The sequence below is a fragment of the Vipera ursinii genome (assembly GCF_947247035.1).
Source record: "Vipera ursinii genome assembly, chromosome: 6".
NCBI classification, from domain to species: Eukaryota; Metazoa; Chordata; class Lepidosauria; order Squamata; family Viperidae; genus Vipera; species Vipera ursinii.
The window spans coordinates 8753589-8771179 of record NC_139515.1 but is presented as its reverse complement, the minus strand read 5'-3'; the positions used below and the strand labels follow the sequence as shown (position 1 = coordinate 8771179).

General features: G+C 44.8%; 1 protein-coding gene across 2 annotated transcripts in view; it reads right to left on the bottom strand.

Moving 5' to 3' along the window:
• The window catches only part of DHTKD1 (dehydrogenase E1 and transketolase domain containing 1), a 31576-nt gene that overhangs the window by 7855 nt on the left and 6130 nt on the right, over window positions 1-17591 (bottom strand). For both annotated transcript variants that reach the window (XR_014492916.1, XM_083366246.1), the window contains exons 4-11: window positions 16938-17132; window positions 13453-13722; window positions 12208-12379; window positions 11796-11994; window positions 7401-7713; window positions 3596-3680; window positions 1615-1754; window positions 657-807 (exon numbers count right to left, since the gene is read on the bottom strand). Coding sequence is in view for 1 of the 2 variants with exons in the window: in XM_083366246.1 (XP_083222372.1) it covers window positions 657-807; window positions 1615-1754; window positions 3596-3680; window positions 7401-7713; window positions 11796-11994; window positions 12208-12379; window positions 13453-13722; window positions 16938-17132 (1525 nt within the window). In the remaining variant the exon portion in view is untranslated. The remainder of the gene's footprint in view (window positions 1-656; window positions 808-1614; window positions 1755-3595; window positions 3681-7400; window positions 7714-11795; window positions 11995-12207; window positions 12380-13452; window positions 13723-16937; window positions 17133-17591) is intronic.

Sequence of the window (17591 nt, the reverse complement as noted above, 5' to 3'; positions counted from 1 at the left end):
TTCCCCCTCCCCCTTTTCTTCTTTTCTTCCTCTTCCCCCTCATCTTCCTCCTCCTCCTCCTCCCTGCTAACCCTCCTCCCTTCTAGCACTAATGATGTTCCCTAGTTGGGTCATGAAATGTCTGTAAGAAAACTACCAAGCTCAGAGAGCACCAAGGACCCCACAGTCCTCCTCCTCCTCCTCCTCCTCCCTCACCTTCTAGCACTGATGATGTTCCCTAGTTGGGTCATGAAATGTCTGCAAGAAAACTACCAAGCTCAGAGAGCACCAAGGACCCCACAGTCCTCCTCCTCCTCCCTCACCTTCTAGCACTGATGATGTTCCCTAGTTGGTTAATGAAATGTCTGCAAGAAAACTACCAAGCTCAGAGAGCACCAAGGACCCCACAGTTCTCCTCCACCACAACTACCAACATGGGAACTTCCTCGGTGCTAGAAGGGAGGAGGAGGAGGAGGAGAACTGTGGGGTCCTTTTGTTCTCTCTGAGCTTGGTAGTTTTCTTGCAGATGTTCCCTTGTTGGGTCATGAAATGTCCACACGGAAAGTACCAAGCCCAGAGAGCACCAAGAACCCCAGAGTTTCAACTCTGAACTGCAAAATCATCTCCTTTGTCAGTGGTAAATGTATTTTCTATCAGAAGAGATAGCCGAGTCTCACCTCCAGAGACAAATGTATCAAATATTATCTGAGCTCCGTTGAAGAAATCCCCAAACTGAGCCTCCCAAACGGGCAGCAGATTGGGGCTGTCGATACTCATTCCGTACTCAAAGCCGAGTACCGCTTCTTCCGACAGAGGGCTGTTGCTCACCTAATGGGGAACGGGAGACACAGCGGAATGGGAAACGGCATATTTGCAGGAAATATGCCTCTTTGGGCGTGCATTCTTAAAGCTAAATAATTGTGGAAGCTAATGGAGGAAGGGAGGGAGGGAGGGGGGGATAGATGGAGAAAGGAAAGAAAGAAGGAAGGTCAGAGATGAATGGATGGAAACATGGGTGGATTGAAGGACAGGGATGGAAAGAAAGATGCGGATGGACGGACAGGCGGATGGACGGACAATGATTGATTGAGGGATGGAACAAGATGGATGGAAGGAAGGGTGGGAGGGAGGGAGGAAGGAAGCAAGCAAGCAAGCTTACTGAGAAAGAGTGAGGATTTAATCAGATATACATTTATCTGGAAGGTTCACATGAGACTTAAAACCTATATATATGAAATTTAATTCTCAGTCTCCCCATTGCTTTAATTCACATGTTCACCCTAGGAACAATGCTTCAATAACTGTGGTTTTCTTGTGGGGTTTTAAGAATGTAACTCCTATATAGGTCAAGGATGGAGTATAAGTAGGAATCTCTTTCTCTCTCTCTCTCTCTCTCTGTGTGTGTGTGTGTGTGTATGTATGTGTGTTTGCGTATCATCTGAAACTTTGTAGAATGCAAGTTGTGTGAGGAGTGTGAAAAGCAAATTACAATACAACATTCTCCCTCTCTCTCACGGAGCGAGCTAACGTGTGATGACTTAGAAATAAATCCTTCCGGGTTAGGGAGTTTTGTCCCCTAAAATGTTCCTTTGGGAAGTGTGGTGAAGTCATCTCGGTTCAACCTTCCCTTCTCACCTCAAAGAAGCCCTTCTGATCTGCAGACATGTGGTTCAAAGGGATGTAGGTTTCTCCCGTCTCTTGACAAACCAGCATGGCATGCCTCTGGCTGAAGGTCCCTCGGCCGACGTCTTGCCCGCTCAGACGAATGTTAAAACCTCGGTGGAAAGCAAATCTATTGTGTGAATTGTTGACAACTGGAAATAATCGGGAGGTGGAAGACCTCGCTTCTTCCTAAGGACTTCCTTAAATTAAGGCTGTCTTTTTTAATTAATCTCAGGATCTGTGGTGCTTCTCCTTCTTGCTAAAATAAGTGTTTTGTCTATTTCTTTTAACCCCGGGTACTTCTAAATCTTTTCCCCCCCTGCGTTCTCCTATTTATATGGGAGGAGTCAGTTTAATGCCAATACAGGGGGTCCTTGTTTAGTGACTGCAGGTAGTCCTTGACTTACGACAACTGAGCCCCACGTTTCTGTTGTTAAGTGAGACATCTGCCGGTTAAGTCAATCACTTCAGCTGTTAAGTTAGTAACACGGTCGCTGAGTGGATCTGGCTTCCCAGATTTGCTTGTCAGAAGGTCGCAAAAGGCGATCACGCGACTCCGGGATACTGCAATGGTCTTAAGTATGAGTCGGTTGCCAAGCACCAGAATTTTGTTCATGTAACCCTGGGGATCCTCCAACGATTGTTAAGTGTGAAAAACGATCATAAGTCACTTTTTTCAGTGCCATTGTTAACTCTGAATGGTCACTGAATGAACTGTTGTAAGCTGAGGACTCAGGCTGACCAGGCAGGAAATATGACCAGATGAGCTAATTCTACTTTATTGTGGAATACTACATCAACAGAATTTGGCAAATCTGAAAGTACGAATCTTGCGTTGTCTCTTTCACAGCTTGAGAAGTTCAATCCATTAGGAGAGTGTGACAATTCCTTGGATAGCTGGACATCATGGATCACTACTGTCTTCTCTTTAGGTCAGGGGTAGGCAACCTTGGCTCTTTTATGACTCGTGGACTTCAACTCCCAGAATTCCTAAGCTTGCCACGCTGAGGGGAAAGGGAGAGGTTTCCTAGCTGAGCCATGCTGGCTCAGGAATTCTGGGTGTTGAAGTCCACGAGTCATAAAAGAGCCAAGGTTGCCTACCCCTGGCCTAGGCTGCTTTATGACTCGTGGACCTCAACTCCCAGAATTCCTGAGCCAGCCATGCTGAGGGGAAAGGGAGAGGTTTCTAAGCTGAGCCATGGTGGCTCAGGAATTCTGGGAGTTGAAGTCCACGAGTCAAAAAAGAGCCAAGGTTGCCTACCCCTGGCCTAAGCCTAGGCTGCTTTATGACTTGTGGACTTCAACTCCCAGAATTCCTGAGCCAGCCATGCTGAGGGGAAAGGGAGAGGTTTCTAAGCTGAGCCATGCTGGCTCAGGAATTCTGGGAGTTGAAGTCCACAAGTCATGCAGGGGGCCATAGTTCCCCTATGCTAGCTCAGGAATTCTGGGAGTTGAAGTCCACGAGTCATAAAAGAGCCAAGGTGGCCTACCCCTGCTCTAGATTAAACCCTCTCCCTGCTTCCAACCGCTCCTCAGAAGGAAAGTGCTTCTTAATAATTGATATTAAATATCTATCTAGCTGGGATATATGGTGGACCAGCTACCCAGAAGTTGACAGGACACTAGCAAAACCAGATCAGAACTGAATCCATTTTTTGGGGTGGGGGGTAATCTGGGTCTCTGGTTCTTCAGATTGCCTAAAACTGGGGCTCGTCCCACCAACTGAATTTGGCAGGACACCGGAGTGAGATTAGTACCGTACTTTCCAAAGGGCTGGAAAGATGTTTAAGCTCTCCGCAAGTTGGATAAAGTTCTCGCTTCTAATTAATTTAACAATGCAATCACGAAGGATAAAATTGCCAAGCCCAGTTGTCTTTTTCATATACATTTTTCTGTTTATATTTATTTTCCTGGCTTAATAGCAGTTGCAGCGTTTGTATGTTTAAAGACCTACCTTGACACAGCAGAGAGCCAAAAGCTAAGGCTTCAGCAGTGGCCCAGTCCAGTTTTACTCCTTCTTGCATCTTCAGCACTCTTGACTGCAAACCCAATACAGAACAGAACAGGAACAGAACAGGAAGAGGAAGGAACAGGAGCAAGAACAGAACAGGAATGGAACAGGAACAGAACAGGAACGGAACCGGAAAGGAACAGAATAGAATAGGAACAGAACAGAAATAAACAAAAATCATCATTTTGTTACTTCAACTTCTGAAAGGTTTAGAATTTTTCTGTTTAGTTTTTGTGGAAAAACTAAACAATAGCACATGACTGCAAGGTGGGGGGAACAAGTGACATTGCACCCACAACTTCATTGTGTATTACACACAGACTATAATCCGGGTACATAATCTCTGCCGTTTGCACTGTGAAGTAAGCTGCGTTGACTTGAATGGGACTTCCGTGCTCGAATGTAGCTCTAATTGCTTTCAAAGCTGGTCAGTTATAATAAATTGCCCTTGAAAAACCTGCTTATTTTTTAATGATATTTTTAGGATAAACATAATGCGTAACATAACGTCTGCATGAAAGCCATAAAATTTAGGGCTGGGAAACACTCCAAACTCAAAGGCCAAAAGGTCCTTTGGCAGTGGTGGGATTCAAATACGTGAACAACCGGTTCTCGTGTGGATGCCATTTCCGGAAGTCCATTCTGGGCCTGGGCAACAAAAAAATTAGGTACCGGTTCTGCCGAAGTGCTGCGAACCGGATGAATCCCACCACTGGATTCATGCCCCCCCATTACCATTTTATTATCTTTTATATCTCCCAATCAGATCAAGCATCATTTACCAAAATCTATCATCTGTTGGCTGATTTGATGTACACCCCGTCTGTCTGTTCTATTTCAGCTCTCCATGCTTAAACCATCCCCTCCCGTTAGAAATTTCATTTCATGGAGAGATAAAGGAAATTTGGGTTACCTGAAAGTTAAATACTATGGATATTAAAGGTTACTTTGGAATACTGTAGTTAAAAATTGGTTAAAATTTTATAACAGGACATTGATTTTTCTATCGAGATCTATTAAGATACGTATAAGAAAAAAGAAAAAACTATTTATAAATGTGATAATGAATTTTTTTTTGCTGAATTTTGATATAATTAGAAAGTTATTAGTATAAATATGATGTAGCAAATGTAAAGGAAACCCAGAAGAAATATTTGATGGTGTAACCTGAGATACTCACTAATGATTGTATTACTGACCTATTGTTTAACCCAAATGTTATTCTTAACCCTATAAAATCTAATAAAATCTTTTTTTAAAAAAGAAATTTCATTCCATGGGTCATTTCTCCTTGAAAGGAAACAATTTCATGATTTTATTTCAGGCAATTAATTCCCGCTTCCTTACCTTCCCTGGTTGCAATCCCCAGAGGGGCTAAATTTGAGCCAGCTCGCAAAGATGCCTTTTCAGTTCCCCAACATCAAGGAGGTCCACAGCCGTGTCTGTGCAAGGCAGTCCTCGACTTACGACCACAACGGAGCCCTAAATTTCTGTGGCTAAGGGAGACGGTTGTTCAGTGGGTTTTGCTCCCTTTTACGACCTCCCTTGCCACGGTTGTTCAGTGAATCACTACGGTTAAGTTAGCGACACCGTTGTTAAGTGAATTCAGCTTCCCCCGTTGTCAGAAAGTCACAAAAGGGACACTGCAACCGTCATTTACGAGTCAGTTGACCGAATTTTGATCACATTGTGGAAAATAACTGGAAGTAGTGAGGAAATTTATATATATTTTGTATTTTATAATATTTATCATATTTTTTATAATATTTATCATATTTTTTATAATATTTATCATATTTTGTATTTTATAATTATCATTTTATAATCAATTGCCTGAGTAGATGCTTTGAGTATATGGGGAAAAATACAAGCCTCAAGTGGAGGGAAGGGGGGAACAGAAGTTACCATGGGGCCCAGTGTGAGTCACCATCTAAGAATTGTTTTTAAGTACCTTCTGGTGCCTGGTACCCCTACTTGATCTGAGAGGTGTAGAAGATGGGAGACATCTCTCCTTTAGAATTGATAAGCATGTACATATATGGTCTGAGTATAGTGTAAGCAAACAGGGGCGTAGATAATGTATTCTGTTTAGGCGCTTCTGATAGATAAAGGTAAAGGTAAAGGTTCCCCCGCACATGCGTGCTAGTCGTTTCCGACTCTAGGGGCCGGTGCTCATCTCCGTTTCAAAGCCGAAGAGCCAGCACTTGTCCGAGGAAGTCTCCGTGGTCATGTGGCCGGCATGACTAGACGCCAAAGGCGCATGGAACGCTGTTACCTTCCCACCGTAGTGCTCCCTATTTTTCTACTTGCATTTTTTACGTACTTTCGAACTGCTAGGTTGGCAGAAGCTGGGACGAGTAACAGGTGCTCGCTCTGCTACGCGGCACTCGGGATTTGACCTGCCAAACTGCCGATCTTCTGATCGACAAGCTCAGCGTCCTAACCCACTGAGCCACCGCGTCCCTTCTGATAGATAGCCTAAGCCAATGGGGCCATGGGGGAGGGAATGGGGCGTCGCGATAGGATGTATAATAATATGTGATTTTGAAATTTGGGGGTGTGGTTCAGAGCTTGGCTACATTGCATTGTTTGCCTTCCTGAATCCACCACGCTTTGCAAACCGTTACTTTTTAGACTTTTGTTGTGAAGCCTAATAAACTTCTTTTCTATTTGCAACTCAAACAGAGTGGATTTCAATTTGTGTCTATTTTTGTGTCTAACAACGTGACCGTGGGGGAGGCTGCAACGAAGGGAGGTGTGAAAAAACCGTCGCAAGTCACTTTTTCCCAGCGCCGTTGTTAACTTCGAGCAGTCACTAAATGAACTCTTCTTGTTCATACCCGTACTTAGCCGTACAGGTAATCCTCGACTTATAACCATTTGTTCAACGACTGTTAGAACTTACAATGGCACTGGAAAAAAGTGATTTCCTACTAGTCCTCACACTTACGACCATCGCAGTGTCCCCATCGTCATGTGAGCCAAATTCAGGTGTTTGGCTGCAGACATGTATTTATGACGTTTTCAGCATCCTGGGGTCTCTTGATTGGCATTTGCGACCTTCCCAGCCCGCTTGTGACAGGCAAAGTCAAAGGTGAAAGCTGGATTCGCTTGATGACCCTGTGATTCACTTAACAACCGTAACAGAAAATAAGCCTAAAATCAGGCGCGGCCCCTTTAGCCACCGTCTTGCTTAGCAGCAGAAATTTAGGCTCCAATTATATCCATAAGTTGAGGACTACCTGTGTCAAAAAAGTCTGGAAAATAGTTTCAAATGGCATCTTGACCTTTTTGTACCCTCCCCAAGGACGGCCCTGTGCAGGTAGTCCTCGACTTACGACAGTTGATTTAGTGACCATTCAAAGTTGCAACGGCATTGGAAAAAAATTGACTTATGACCGGTTTTCCCACTTATGACCGTTGTAGCATCCCCGCGGTCAGGTGACCACAATTCGGCTCTTATTTATGACGGTTGCAGTGTCCCGGGTTCACGTGATCCTCTTTTTACGACCTTCTGAGAAGCGAAGTCAATGGGGAAGCCAGATTCACTTAACAACCGGGGTTACTAACTTATCAACTGCAGTGATTCACTTAACCACCGTGGCAAGAAAAGTCGTAAAAGGGGGCAAAAATCACTCAACAAATGTCCAACTGAACAACGGAAATGGGGGGCTCAATTGCGTCGTACGTTGAGGACTACACCTACCATCTTCGGCATGTCTAAGAGCTGGATTTGAGGATCTCAAACCTGAGCATGCGTCTTCAGGATGTGGTTGTGTAGTTGCAATTCTTCAGGCACCTCCACTGACTTGAGCCCAACAAACTGGAGGAGTGGTCCAGGAACACCTGTGTCCCACGTTGTGACCCTCGGCGTGGGCTCCACCAGGCCGGTCCAGTGGGTCTGTAGATTAGGGCACGCAGGCGTGTACATAGCCATGGTGGAGAGATGTTCGTTGAGCTTGGAGTAATAGGAAGTTTTGATCTCGGATATCTCCTCCTTGGTTGTAAGTCCCTCTGCCACCAGGCCCTCTGCGTAGGTATCTGGGATGCTTTTCCTGGATCTTCTCCGGCAAAATGAGATACAAAAATGCATGAAATGAGCTTTTATTTCTCAACCTCAGCCACTTTCAGATGTGTGGACTTCAACTCCCAGCATTCCTAGCCAGCGTTTCTCAACCTCAGCCATTTAAAGATGTATGGACCTCAACTCCCAGAATTCCTAGCCAGCGTTTCTCAACCTCAGCCATTTTCAGATGTGTGGACTTCAACTCCCAGAATTCCTAGCCAGCGTTTCTCAACCTCAGCCATTTTCAGATGTGTGGACTTCAACTCTCAGAATTCCTAGCTAGCGTTTCTCAACCTCAGCCATTTTCAGATGTGTGGACCTCAACTCCCAGAATTCCTAGCCAGCGTTTCTCAACCTCAGCCATTTTCAGATGTGTGGACTTCAACTCCCAGAATTCCTAGCCAGCGTTTCTCAACCTCAGCCATTTAAAGATGTATGGACCTCAACTCCCAGAATTCCTAGCCAGCGTTTCTCAACCTCAGCCATTTTCAGATGTGTGGACAACTCCCAGAATTCCTAGCCAGCGTTTCTCAACCTCAGCCATTTTCAGATGTGTGGACTTCAACTCCCAGAATTCCTAGCCAGCGTTTCTCAACCTCAGCCATTTAAAGATGTATGGACCTCAACTCCCAGAATTCCTAGCCAGCGTTTCTCAACCTCAGCCACTTTCAGATGTGTGGACTTCAACTCCCAGCATTCCTAGCCAGCGTTTCTCAACCTCAGCCATTTTCAGATGTGTGGACTTCAACTCCCAGAATTCCTAGCCAGCGTTTCTCAACCTTAGCCATTTTAAGATGTGTGGACCGCAACTCCCAGAATTCCTAGCCAGTGTTTCTCAACCTCAGCCATTTTCAGATGTGTGGACCTCAACTCCCAGAATTCCTAGCCAGTGTTTCTCAACCTCAGCCATTTTCAGATGTGTGGACCTCAACTCCCAGAATTCCTAGCCAGCGTTTCTCAACCTCAGCCATTTTAAGATGTGTGGACCGCAACTCCCAGAATTCCTAGCCAGTGTTTCTCAACCTCAGCCATTTTAAGATGTGTGGACTTCAACTCCCAAAATTCCTAGCCAGCGTTTCTCAACCTCAGCCATTTTCAGATGTGTGGACCGCAACTCCCAGAATTCCTAGCCAGCGTTTCTCAACCTCAGCCATTTTCAGATGTGTGGACCTCAACTCCCAGAATTCCTAGCCAGCGTTTCTCAACCTCAGCCATTTTCAGATGTGTGGACCTCAACTCCCAGAATTCCTAGCCAGCGTTTCTCAACCTCAGCCATTTAAAGATGTATGGACCTCAACTCCCAGAATTCCTAGCCAGCGTTTCTCAACCTCAGCCATTTTCAGATGTGTGGACTTCAACTCCCAGAATTCCTAGCCAGCGTTTCTCAACCTTAGCCATTTTAAGATGTGTGGACCGCAACTCCCAGAATTCCTAGCCAGTGTTTCTCAACCTCAGCCATTTTCAGATGTGTGGACCTCAACTCCCAGAATTCCTAGCCAGCGTTTCTCAACCTCAGCCATTTTCAGATGTGTGGACTTCAACTCCCAGAATTCCTAGCCAGCGTTTCTCAACCTCAGCCATTTTCAGATGTGTGGACCTCAACTCCCAGAATTCCTAGCCAGCGTTTCTCAACCTCAGCCATTTTAAGATGTGTGGACCGCAACTCCCAGAATTCCTAGCCAGTGTTTCTCAACCTCAGCCATTTTAAGATGTGTGGACTTCAACTCCCAAAATTCCTAGCCAGCGTTTCTCAACCTCAGCCATTTTCAGATGTGTGGACCGCAACTCCCAGAATTCCTAGCCAGCGTTTCTCAACCTCAGCCATTTTCAGATGTGTGGACCTCAACTCCCAGAATTCCTAGCCAGCGTTTCTCAACCTCAGCCATTTTCAGATGTGTGGACCTCAACTCCCAGAATTCCTAGCCAGCGTTTCTCAACCTCAGCCATTTAAAGATGTATGGACCTCAACTCCCAGAATTCCTAGCCAGCGTTTCTCAACCTTAGCCATTTTCAGATGAACTGTTTTAAGTTAAGTTGAGGACTACCTGTATAGAATGCTTATCATTTAATGTTTTTTTTAAAAAAACTGAGGGTAATATCTAAAATATTTCTAAAGTTAGGGTGCAAAATAAAGGAAAAATAAGGCTCAAGAAATAAATTTATAGTTAAGCAACGAGGCCAGAATTAGATGGCTTTGAAAGGGTTGGACTGGGCTACCAGGACCATCAAATATCTCTTTAAAAAGGTTAAATCATGCCCAGATTTTATTAAATTGAGACGTTTTGTTACTCATCCACGATTTAACCTTTTTAGATACTTTTGGCCTGAATGAGTCTTCATGTACGTATTGCAATACATTTTGGGGAGAAACCCCTGCAATTGATATGGCAAGAGTTGGTGCATTGCAATGACACTCTGCCTAGCTTAAATTTTTCATTTTAACTGAAGAAGCTAATTAGATGAGTAATGAAAACGTCTCAAGTTTAATAAACTTTGGTCCAGTTGCCATGATTTATCCTTTTCATATACTTTTGGCCTGGATGATCGAGTCTTCATTTACAAGAGACCATCAAAATCATATTACCATCATATTACATATTACCATTATATTAAAAAAAAGATGTTGAGACTTTGGAAAAAGCGCAAAGAAGAGCAACTAAGGGCCAGGAGAAAAAAAAACATATGAAGAACAATTGCAGGATTTGGCTATGACTAGTCTAGAGAAAAGAAAGATTGGGGGGGGACGTGATAGCGGTCTTCCAATATTTGAGAGGCTGCCCCAAAGAGGAAGGGGTCAACTTAGTCTCCGAAGCACCAGAAGGCAAGGCAACAAACAAAGGATGGAAACTAATCAAGGAGAGAAGCAACCTGGAATTAAGGAGAAACTTCCTAACGACGAGGACAATTAACCTTGTGCCTTCAGACGTTGTGGGTGCTCCATCACTGGAGGCTTTCAAAAAGAGACTGGACAACCATTTATCTGAAATGCTATAGGGTGTCCCGCTTGAGCCGAAGCTGGACTAGAACAGGGCTTTTCAACCAGTGGTACGGGTACCACCTGTGGTACATTGGCACCTGGCAGGTGGTACGCGACCATCATAGAGAAGTGGTAGCGGGGGAGGGGAATGAGCTGAACCGGTGGCAGCACCGCACAAGCCTGAGCAAGAGACGGCTGGAGCTGCAGGGCTGTCAGGGCTCAGCGGAAGCGCCAGGATCAGCGTTTCTTTGGGGCTGGCAGGGCTCAGCGGAAGCACCAGGATCAGCGCCAGGCTCCAGCTGGAGCTCGGCGCTGATCCCGGCACTTCAGCTGAGCCCAGAAGAAGCGCCGATCAGCTGGAATGTTGCAGCATCTCCAGGGCCTTGTGATTTACATTCAGATGCTTGGCGACTGATTCATATTTATTTATTTATTTTTTTAATTCTATTTATATCCCGCCCTTCTCCGAAGACTCAGGGCGGCTTACAAGCTTAGCAGTATGACGGTCACGGTGTCCCAGGGTCATGTGAAGTGACCAAAACCTGCTGCAACCACCCAGCAGACAGGGGGAATAGAAACCAAACACCCCCCACCCCACCCCCGCTGCCAATCCTCAAGAGAAATGCTCACAAGGAAAACCTTGGACGGGAGGAAGAGCGCCGTCGGGCGGGCAGGCGTCTTGCTCGGCTGTGGCTTGGGGGGGCACTTTTTTCAGTGCCATTGTAACTTCGAACAGTCACCAAGCGAACTGTTGTAAGTCGAGGACTACCTGTACTTCCATTACCTTTTTCCCCTTTTTTTGGTCATTAGGTTTTTGACACCTTGCTAGGCGACTGGTGGTCCTCGGATGTTGCCCTATCCTAAAAGTGGTACAATGGGTGAAAAGGTTGAAAAGCCCTGGACTGGAAGACCTCCAAGGTCCCTTCTATTCTGATTGGTTGACATCTTACTTCCACCTACATGCAGGAATTGAAATCGAAGCATCCCCGACAGATGGGTCTCTCCCGTCTTCTCAAACACATCCGGTAAGGATGAACCCACCACCCCTTTGGGATCTCCTTCTATTGTCAACAGCTCTTCCGGCTGGCACTAAGCGCTACCTGATTATTTTATACATGGTGGGGTTGGTGAAAGAGGGCTCATCGAGTTCATTGTGACCCCACTGCCGATAGCAGAGCAGGTCCACAATCACATCCTTCCGGAAAAGTCGCTGGTACTCCACCGCCAGCCGTGCAGCTCGGAGGACTTCCTCCGGGTCGTCTCCATTCACGTGGATAACAGCACAGCCGACTATCTTGCCTAAAACGGGGAGACGCAGAGAAGAGGGTGAAGATGTCACCAGAAAGGACTCCGTGAAAGAGAAGAATTCTCTAGGAATGTATGGTCCATTTTTTTGCGGGCGGGGGGGGGGAGTTCCATCTTTCCAATACAGAAGGATGAAAGAAACAAGGCAATTTTCAAAATCAAGCGTAACCACTGCAAAAGGGTTCTAGGTGGGACAGACATACATACCGATATCGCTACAGTACAAAGAGGACCTTCCTCGCTCGGCTGGGGTGGTGTAGCCCAGTTGGTTATTAACGATGAGGTGAATGCTTCCCCCTATTCTAAAATGGGGCAGGTTGGAAAGGGTAAAAGTTTCTGGAACTATGCCTTGGCCAGAGAATGAAGCATCTCCGTGAACCTGCATTGCAGAGAAAAATGCCACCAGTCATAAAATTGATTGGGACCAGCCTTCTTCCAAGGAGACTATTTGTGTGGGGGGAAAAAAATGTGGTACTGCTATATTTTAGCCTGAGGAGCTCCAATTTAAAAGGAAAACTTCTCTGTATAATGAGCCAACTGGATACAGTAGTCCTTGAGTTACGACTGTTCATTTATGACCGGTTCAGAGTTACAACGGCACTGGAAAAAAGTGACTTATGGCCGCTCTTCACGCTTACGACTGCTGCAGCCTCCCCGTGGTCATGTGATCAAAATTGAGATGCTTGGCAACTGACTCGTACTTATGTCTGTTGCAGAGCCCCGGATCGTATGATCCCCTTTCGCGACCTTCTGACAAGCCAAGTCAGTGGGGAAGCCAGATTCGTTTAACAGCCACGTTACTAACTTAACAACCGCAGTGGTTCACTTCACAATTGTGGCAAGAAAGGTCGTAAAATGGGATGAAGTTCACTTAACTGTCTCATTTAGCAACATAAATTGTGGTCATAGGTTCAAGGGCTACCTGTAATCTGTTTGCTCAGTTCTGAATGATCAGGATTGATCCACATTGGGGGCGGCATGCTCCCAATTGCAGCTGCCGAAGAATAACTTGGAGAGAAGGGCTGGTTTACAGTTTCGTTTCTTTTTCTTTATTAAGCAAATTTACAGTTTAGAATTGGAGGAGGCCTGCAGACTTTCTCACCCTTCCTTCTCTAAAGTAGGAAGATCACAGATAAAGCCTAACAGTTGAGCATCTTCCAAAAGGTTGCTTTCAAACTAGTTCCAGCAATTTAAAATGTCTGGCGAAGCACAGAGCATCAATTGCCTCCGTTATCATTTTAACCATCAGCAAAGCAACGTAATTGGTTTAATTCATCTGACAACCCTTGCTCTGTCTCTCATGAGCAAAGGCAAGACCAGGCAGAGCCTAGCTTTCCTAACGGCTCCAGTCTTTTACGCCCTTAAGGGACAGTTGGCTCAGGAGCTTTAGATGATTATCTCCCGTCTATCCATCTCACGCTATCCATCTCACGCTCCTCGTTTTCAACATACCTGCAGGCAAATGACTTTATCTCCTGGCTGGGCCGAACTGGCTAAGGAGTAATCCCCATCCAGCAACGTTTGCTGTCTCCCTCTGGTTTTGCCAACCGCCACGGGGTTGATGGCTTCGAGGTGGGAAGGGTTCGGCAACAAGATGGCGTGAATTGGGCGGTGAAACCCGAAGTCCAGATCCACCGAGGCCGTGAGATGGGAGAGGACGTCTCCGATGGCAGGCGACTTCTCCGGGAATTCGCTCAAGCCTTGCATTTTGCGGAACATCAGCTTCGCAGGAAAGCAAGACAACGACACGTAAATCACCTCTGCAATTTTGAATTAAGGAAAAACGGCGAGAGTTTGGCAAGCATTTGCCCAAACGGCTTTTCCTCCCATCCTTGGAGGTTCGGCTGTAAGCAAGGCTCTTCTGCTCTTTCTGCACCTCTCTTCTGTTTTTTGAGGCCTGGCTCTCCTTCCTTCTGAGCTTCTTCCATGACAGCTGTTATCTTTTCTAAGGATAGGTGTACCAAATCTGCTTGACCCAACTTTAAATCTGACCTGTGGAAGTTGTAGCTATCACGTGACCTGTCCTTAGAGGGGTTCATTCAGTGGTGGAATGCAGCCAGTTCGCACCAGTTCTGCAGAACCGGTAGCTAATTTTTTGTGGCCCAGGCCCAGAATGGCGGCATCCACGCAGAGAACCGGTTGTTCACGTATTTGAATCTCACCACTGGATTCATCCTTACTGAACACTATCTCACAACATCATTGTGCAATTTCTCTAAGCAGTTTACAGTCAGCATATTGTCCTCAACAATCTGGGTGCTTATTTTACCAACCTCGGAAGGATGGAAAGATGAGTCAAACTGCATTCTAACCCCTGCACCACCAGGAATAGAATAGAATAGAATAGAATAGAATAGAATAGAATAGAATAGAATAGAATAGAATAGAATGGAATGGAATGGAATGGAATGGAATGGAATGGAATGGAATGGAATGGAATGGAATGGAATGGAATGGAACGGAACGGAACAGAATAGAATAGAATAGAATGGAATGGAATGGAATGGAATGGAAAGTGGAATGGAGTGGAGTGGAACGGAATGGAATATGGAATATGGAATATGGAATATGGAATATGGAATAGAATAGAATAGAATAGAATAGAATAGAATAGAATAGAATAGAATAGAATAGAATAGAATAGAATAGAATAGAATAGGAATAGGAATAGGAATAGGAATGCAATGCAATGCAATGCACCTTTATTGTCAAAGTACAACCATGTATACATTGAGATTGGCTGAGCCTCTCTTCATACCCCACCCACCCCAACTCACAGTGACAACAAACCCGCCATCTTGTTACACCATGTGAGCTAATTGCACAACATGGAATGGAACGGAATAGAACTTAGACTTACCGTTTCACGCTGCTTTATAGCCCCTCTGTAAGCAGTTTACAGTCAACATATTTACCTCAACAATCTGGGTGCTCATTTTACTGACCTCGGAAGGATGGAAGGCTGAATCAACTTTGAGCCGGTCAGGATCGAACTCCTGGCAGTCGGCAGAATTAGCCTGCAATACTTCATTCTAACCACAGCGCCACCACAGCTCTTTATTTATTCCCAAAACATAGTACCACAAGCTGTCCACAAATCATCCCAAAGGTGCTTTTTCAAGAGTCAACTGGACTTTCTAGGTTTCTCCTTGAAGACGTTTCACTTCTCATCCAAGAAGCTTCTTCAGCTCTTCTTGGATGACAAGCGAAACGACTTCAAGGAAAAACCAAGAAAGTCCAGTTGGCTCTTGAAAAAGCATCTTTGGGACAACCATCACCTGGATGACAGAATCTCCATTGACACGTCCACAAATCATAACTTGCTAACCATTAGAGATGGGCTGAACGCAAAGCTAAACAAGTTGTGACATGCAGACATGATGTACAAACCTGAACTAAGAAGCTTTGATGGGCCCCAAACATGAGCTTCAAAGCCAACAGGGAAAGCAGAGATAATTTCAACACTTCTTTTTTTTCCAGGGACTTAATTTAATTTACTTTATTTAGTGATGTTCTCATTGTCTCTGGCTCCAAAAGAACCAAAAGAATCTTGATTACTGCCCCGACACCTGGTAAAGCAATTTCTAGGTGACTTCTGTACACAAACCCAGAGAATTATATTATTATTTATTATTATTATTATTATTATTATTATTATTATTATTATTATTATTATTATTATTATTATTATTATTATTATTATTTTATTTGCTGCCCATGTCACCAAAGGACTAATCTAGTTGGCTTACAACAATGAAAAATGAACACATAAAAAGAAAGTTTAAGCAAAGTGAAAGTAAAGTCATAAAAAAAAATAATAGAACAATAAAATAAATCAAGAAAATACATCAATAAGACTGACCGGCTAGGTTATTTATTTCTTAGAGATATTTCTAAGATGACTGAAGTTTGAGTCACGGCAATGGACTTATTTTCCTTGTTAGTCTGAGACAGAATAACAGAGCTGGAAGGGACCTTGGAGGTCTTATAGTCCAGCCCTCTGCTCAGGCAGGAAACCCTACACCATTCTGGACAACTGACTATCCAATTTCTTCTTGAAAACCTCCAGTGAGGAAGCACCCACAACCTCTAGAGACAGGCTGTTCCACTGATTAATTGTTCTGTCAGGAAATTTCTCCTTAGTCCTAGGTTGCTTCTCTCCTTGATTAGTTTCTTGTCCTACCTTCAGGTGCTTTGGAAAAGGAATTGATCCCCTCTTTTTTGTGGCAGCCCCTCAAATACTGGAACACTGCTATCATGTCACTTCTAGTCTTCTTTTCATTAAACTAGATATACCCAATTCCTTCAACCGTTCTTCATATGTTTTAGCCCAGGGCTCTTCAAACTTGGCCCTTTTATGACTTGTGGACTTCAACTCCCAGAATTCCTCAGCCAGCGTGCCCAGCTGAGGAATTCTGGGAGTTGAAGTCCACAAGTCATAAAAGGGCCAAGTTTTGAAGACCCCTGGTTCAGCCTCTGGCCCCGTAATCATCTTTGTTGCTCTTCTCGGCACTCTTTCCAGACTCTCAACATCTTTTTTACCTCAGGGCGACCAAAGTTAGATGCAATATTCCAAATATGGTCTTAGTAAGGCACTATAAAGCGGCATTTAACACTTCACGAGATCTTGATTCTATCGTTCCACTGCTCATCTAAGCAGGTCCGTCAGTCAGAGGTCCTTGGATGGGCAGCGAAACATCTCACGCAAAAAAAATACATTCAGTTGCCGTGACTCAATCTTCAGACAATTTTACGTGGATGACAGAGAATCTGCGTCGACGTATTTCTTAAGATGAGTTCTGGATGGCCCAGATCAGCTCCCAAGGTCACCAAGAGGATAATCTTGCCAACACAAATCATTCGCGAAACTTTGTCGTCCCACCTCAAACTTAAGCCAGCCTGGAGGAAATTGTTTAAAAACCCGTTCCTTCCCTTACCTCGGGGGGAAAGTGAAGAAGACCTGTGAGGAGATTAAGTCTTCCCCGATGAGGCATCCCAAGAACGATGTCCGTCACTCCGCTATACGAGCACATCTTCAATAGTTCATGGAAGAATCCCATCATGCTCTCGGCACCTTCGCCGCCATAGCGTTTCACCGTGGCAAACTTGGTGGCTAAGAAGCGATCAAATTCCTGTGGAAGATAAAATGTTGGAGTTGTGGATTCCATTTGCTTTATTACTTACCCCGAGCTTTTAATACAGGTCATCCTCGACTTACGAAAGTTCATTTAGCAACCATTCAAAGTGACGACGGCACTGGAAAAAGGGACTTGTGACCGTTTTTCACACTTACGACCATTGCAGCATCCCCCCTGGTCACGTGATCAAAACTCATGATGCAATTGACTCATATTTATGATGGTTGCGATGTCCCCGGGGTCATGTGATCACTTTTTTGCGACCAGCAAAATCAATGAGGAAAGCCAGATTCACTTAATAACCGTGTTACTAACTTAACAACTGCAGTGATTCACCTCACAACTGTGGCAAGAAAGGTCATAAAGTGGGACAAAACTCACTGAAAAACATGTCTCGCTTAGCAACAGAAATTTTGGGCTCAATTGCGGTCCTAAGTCAAGGACCACCTGTGT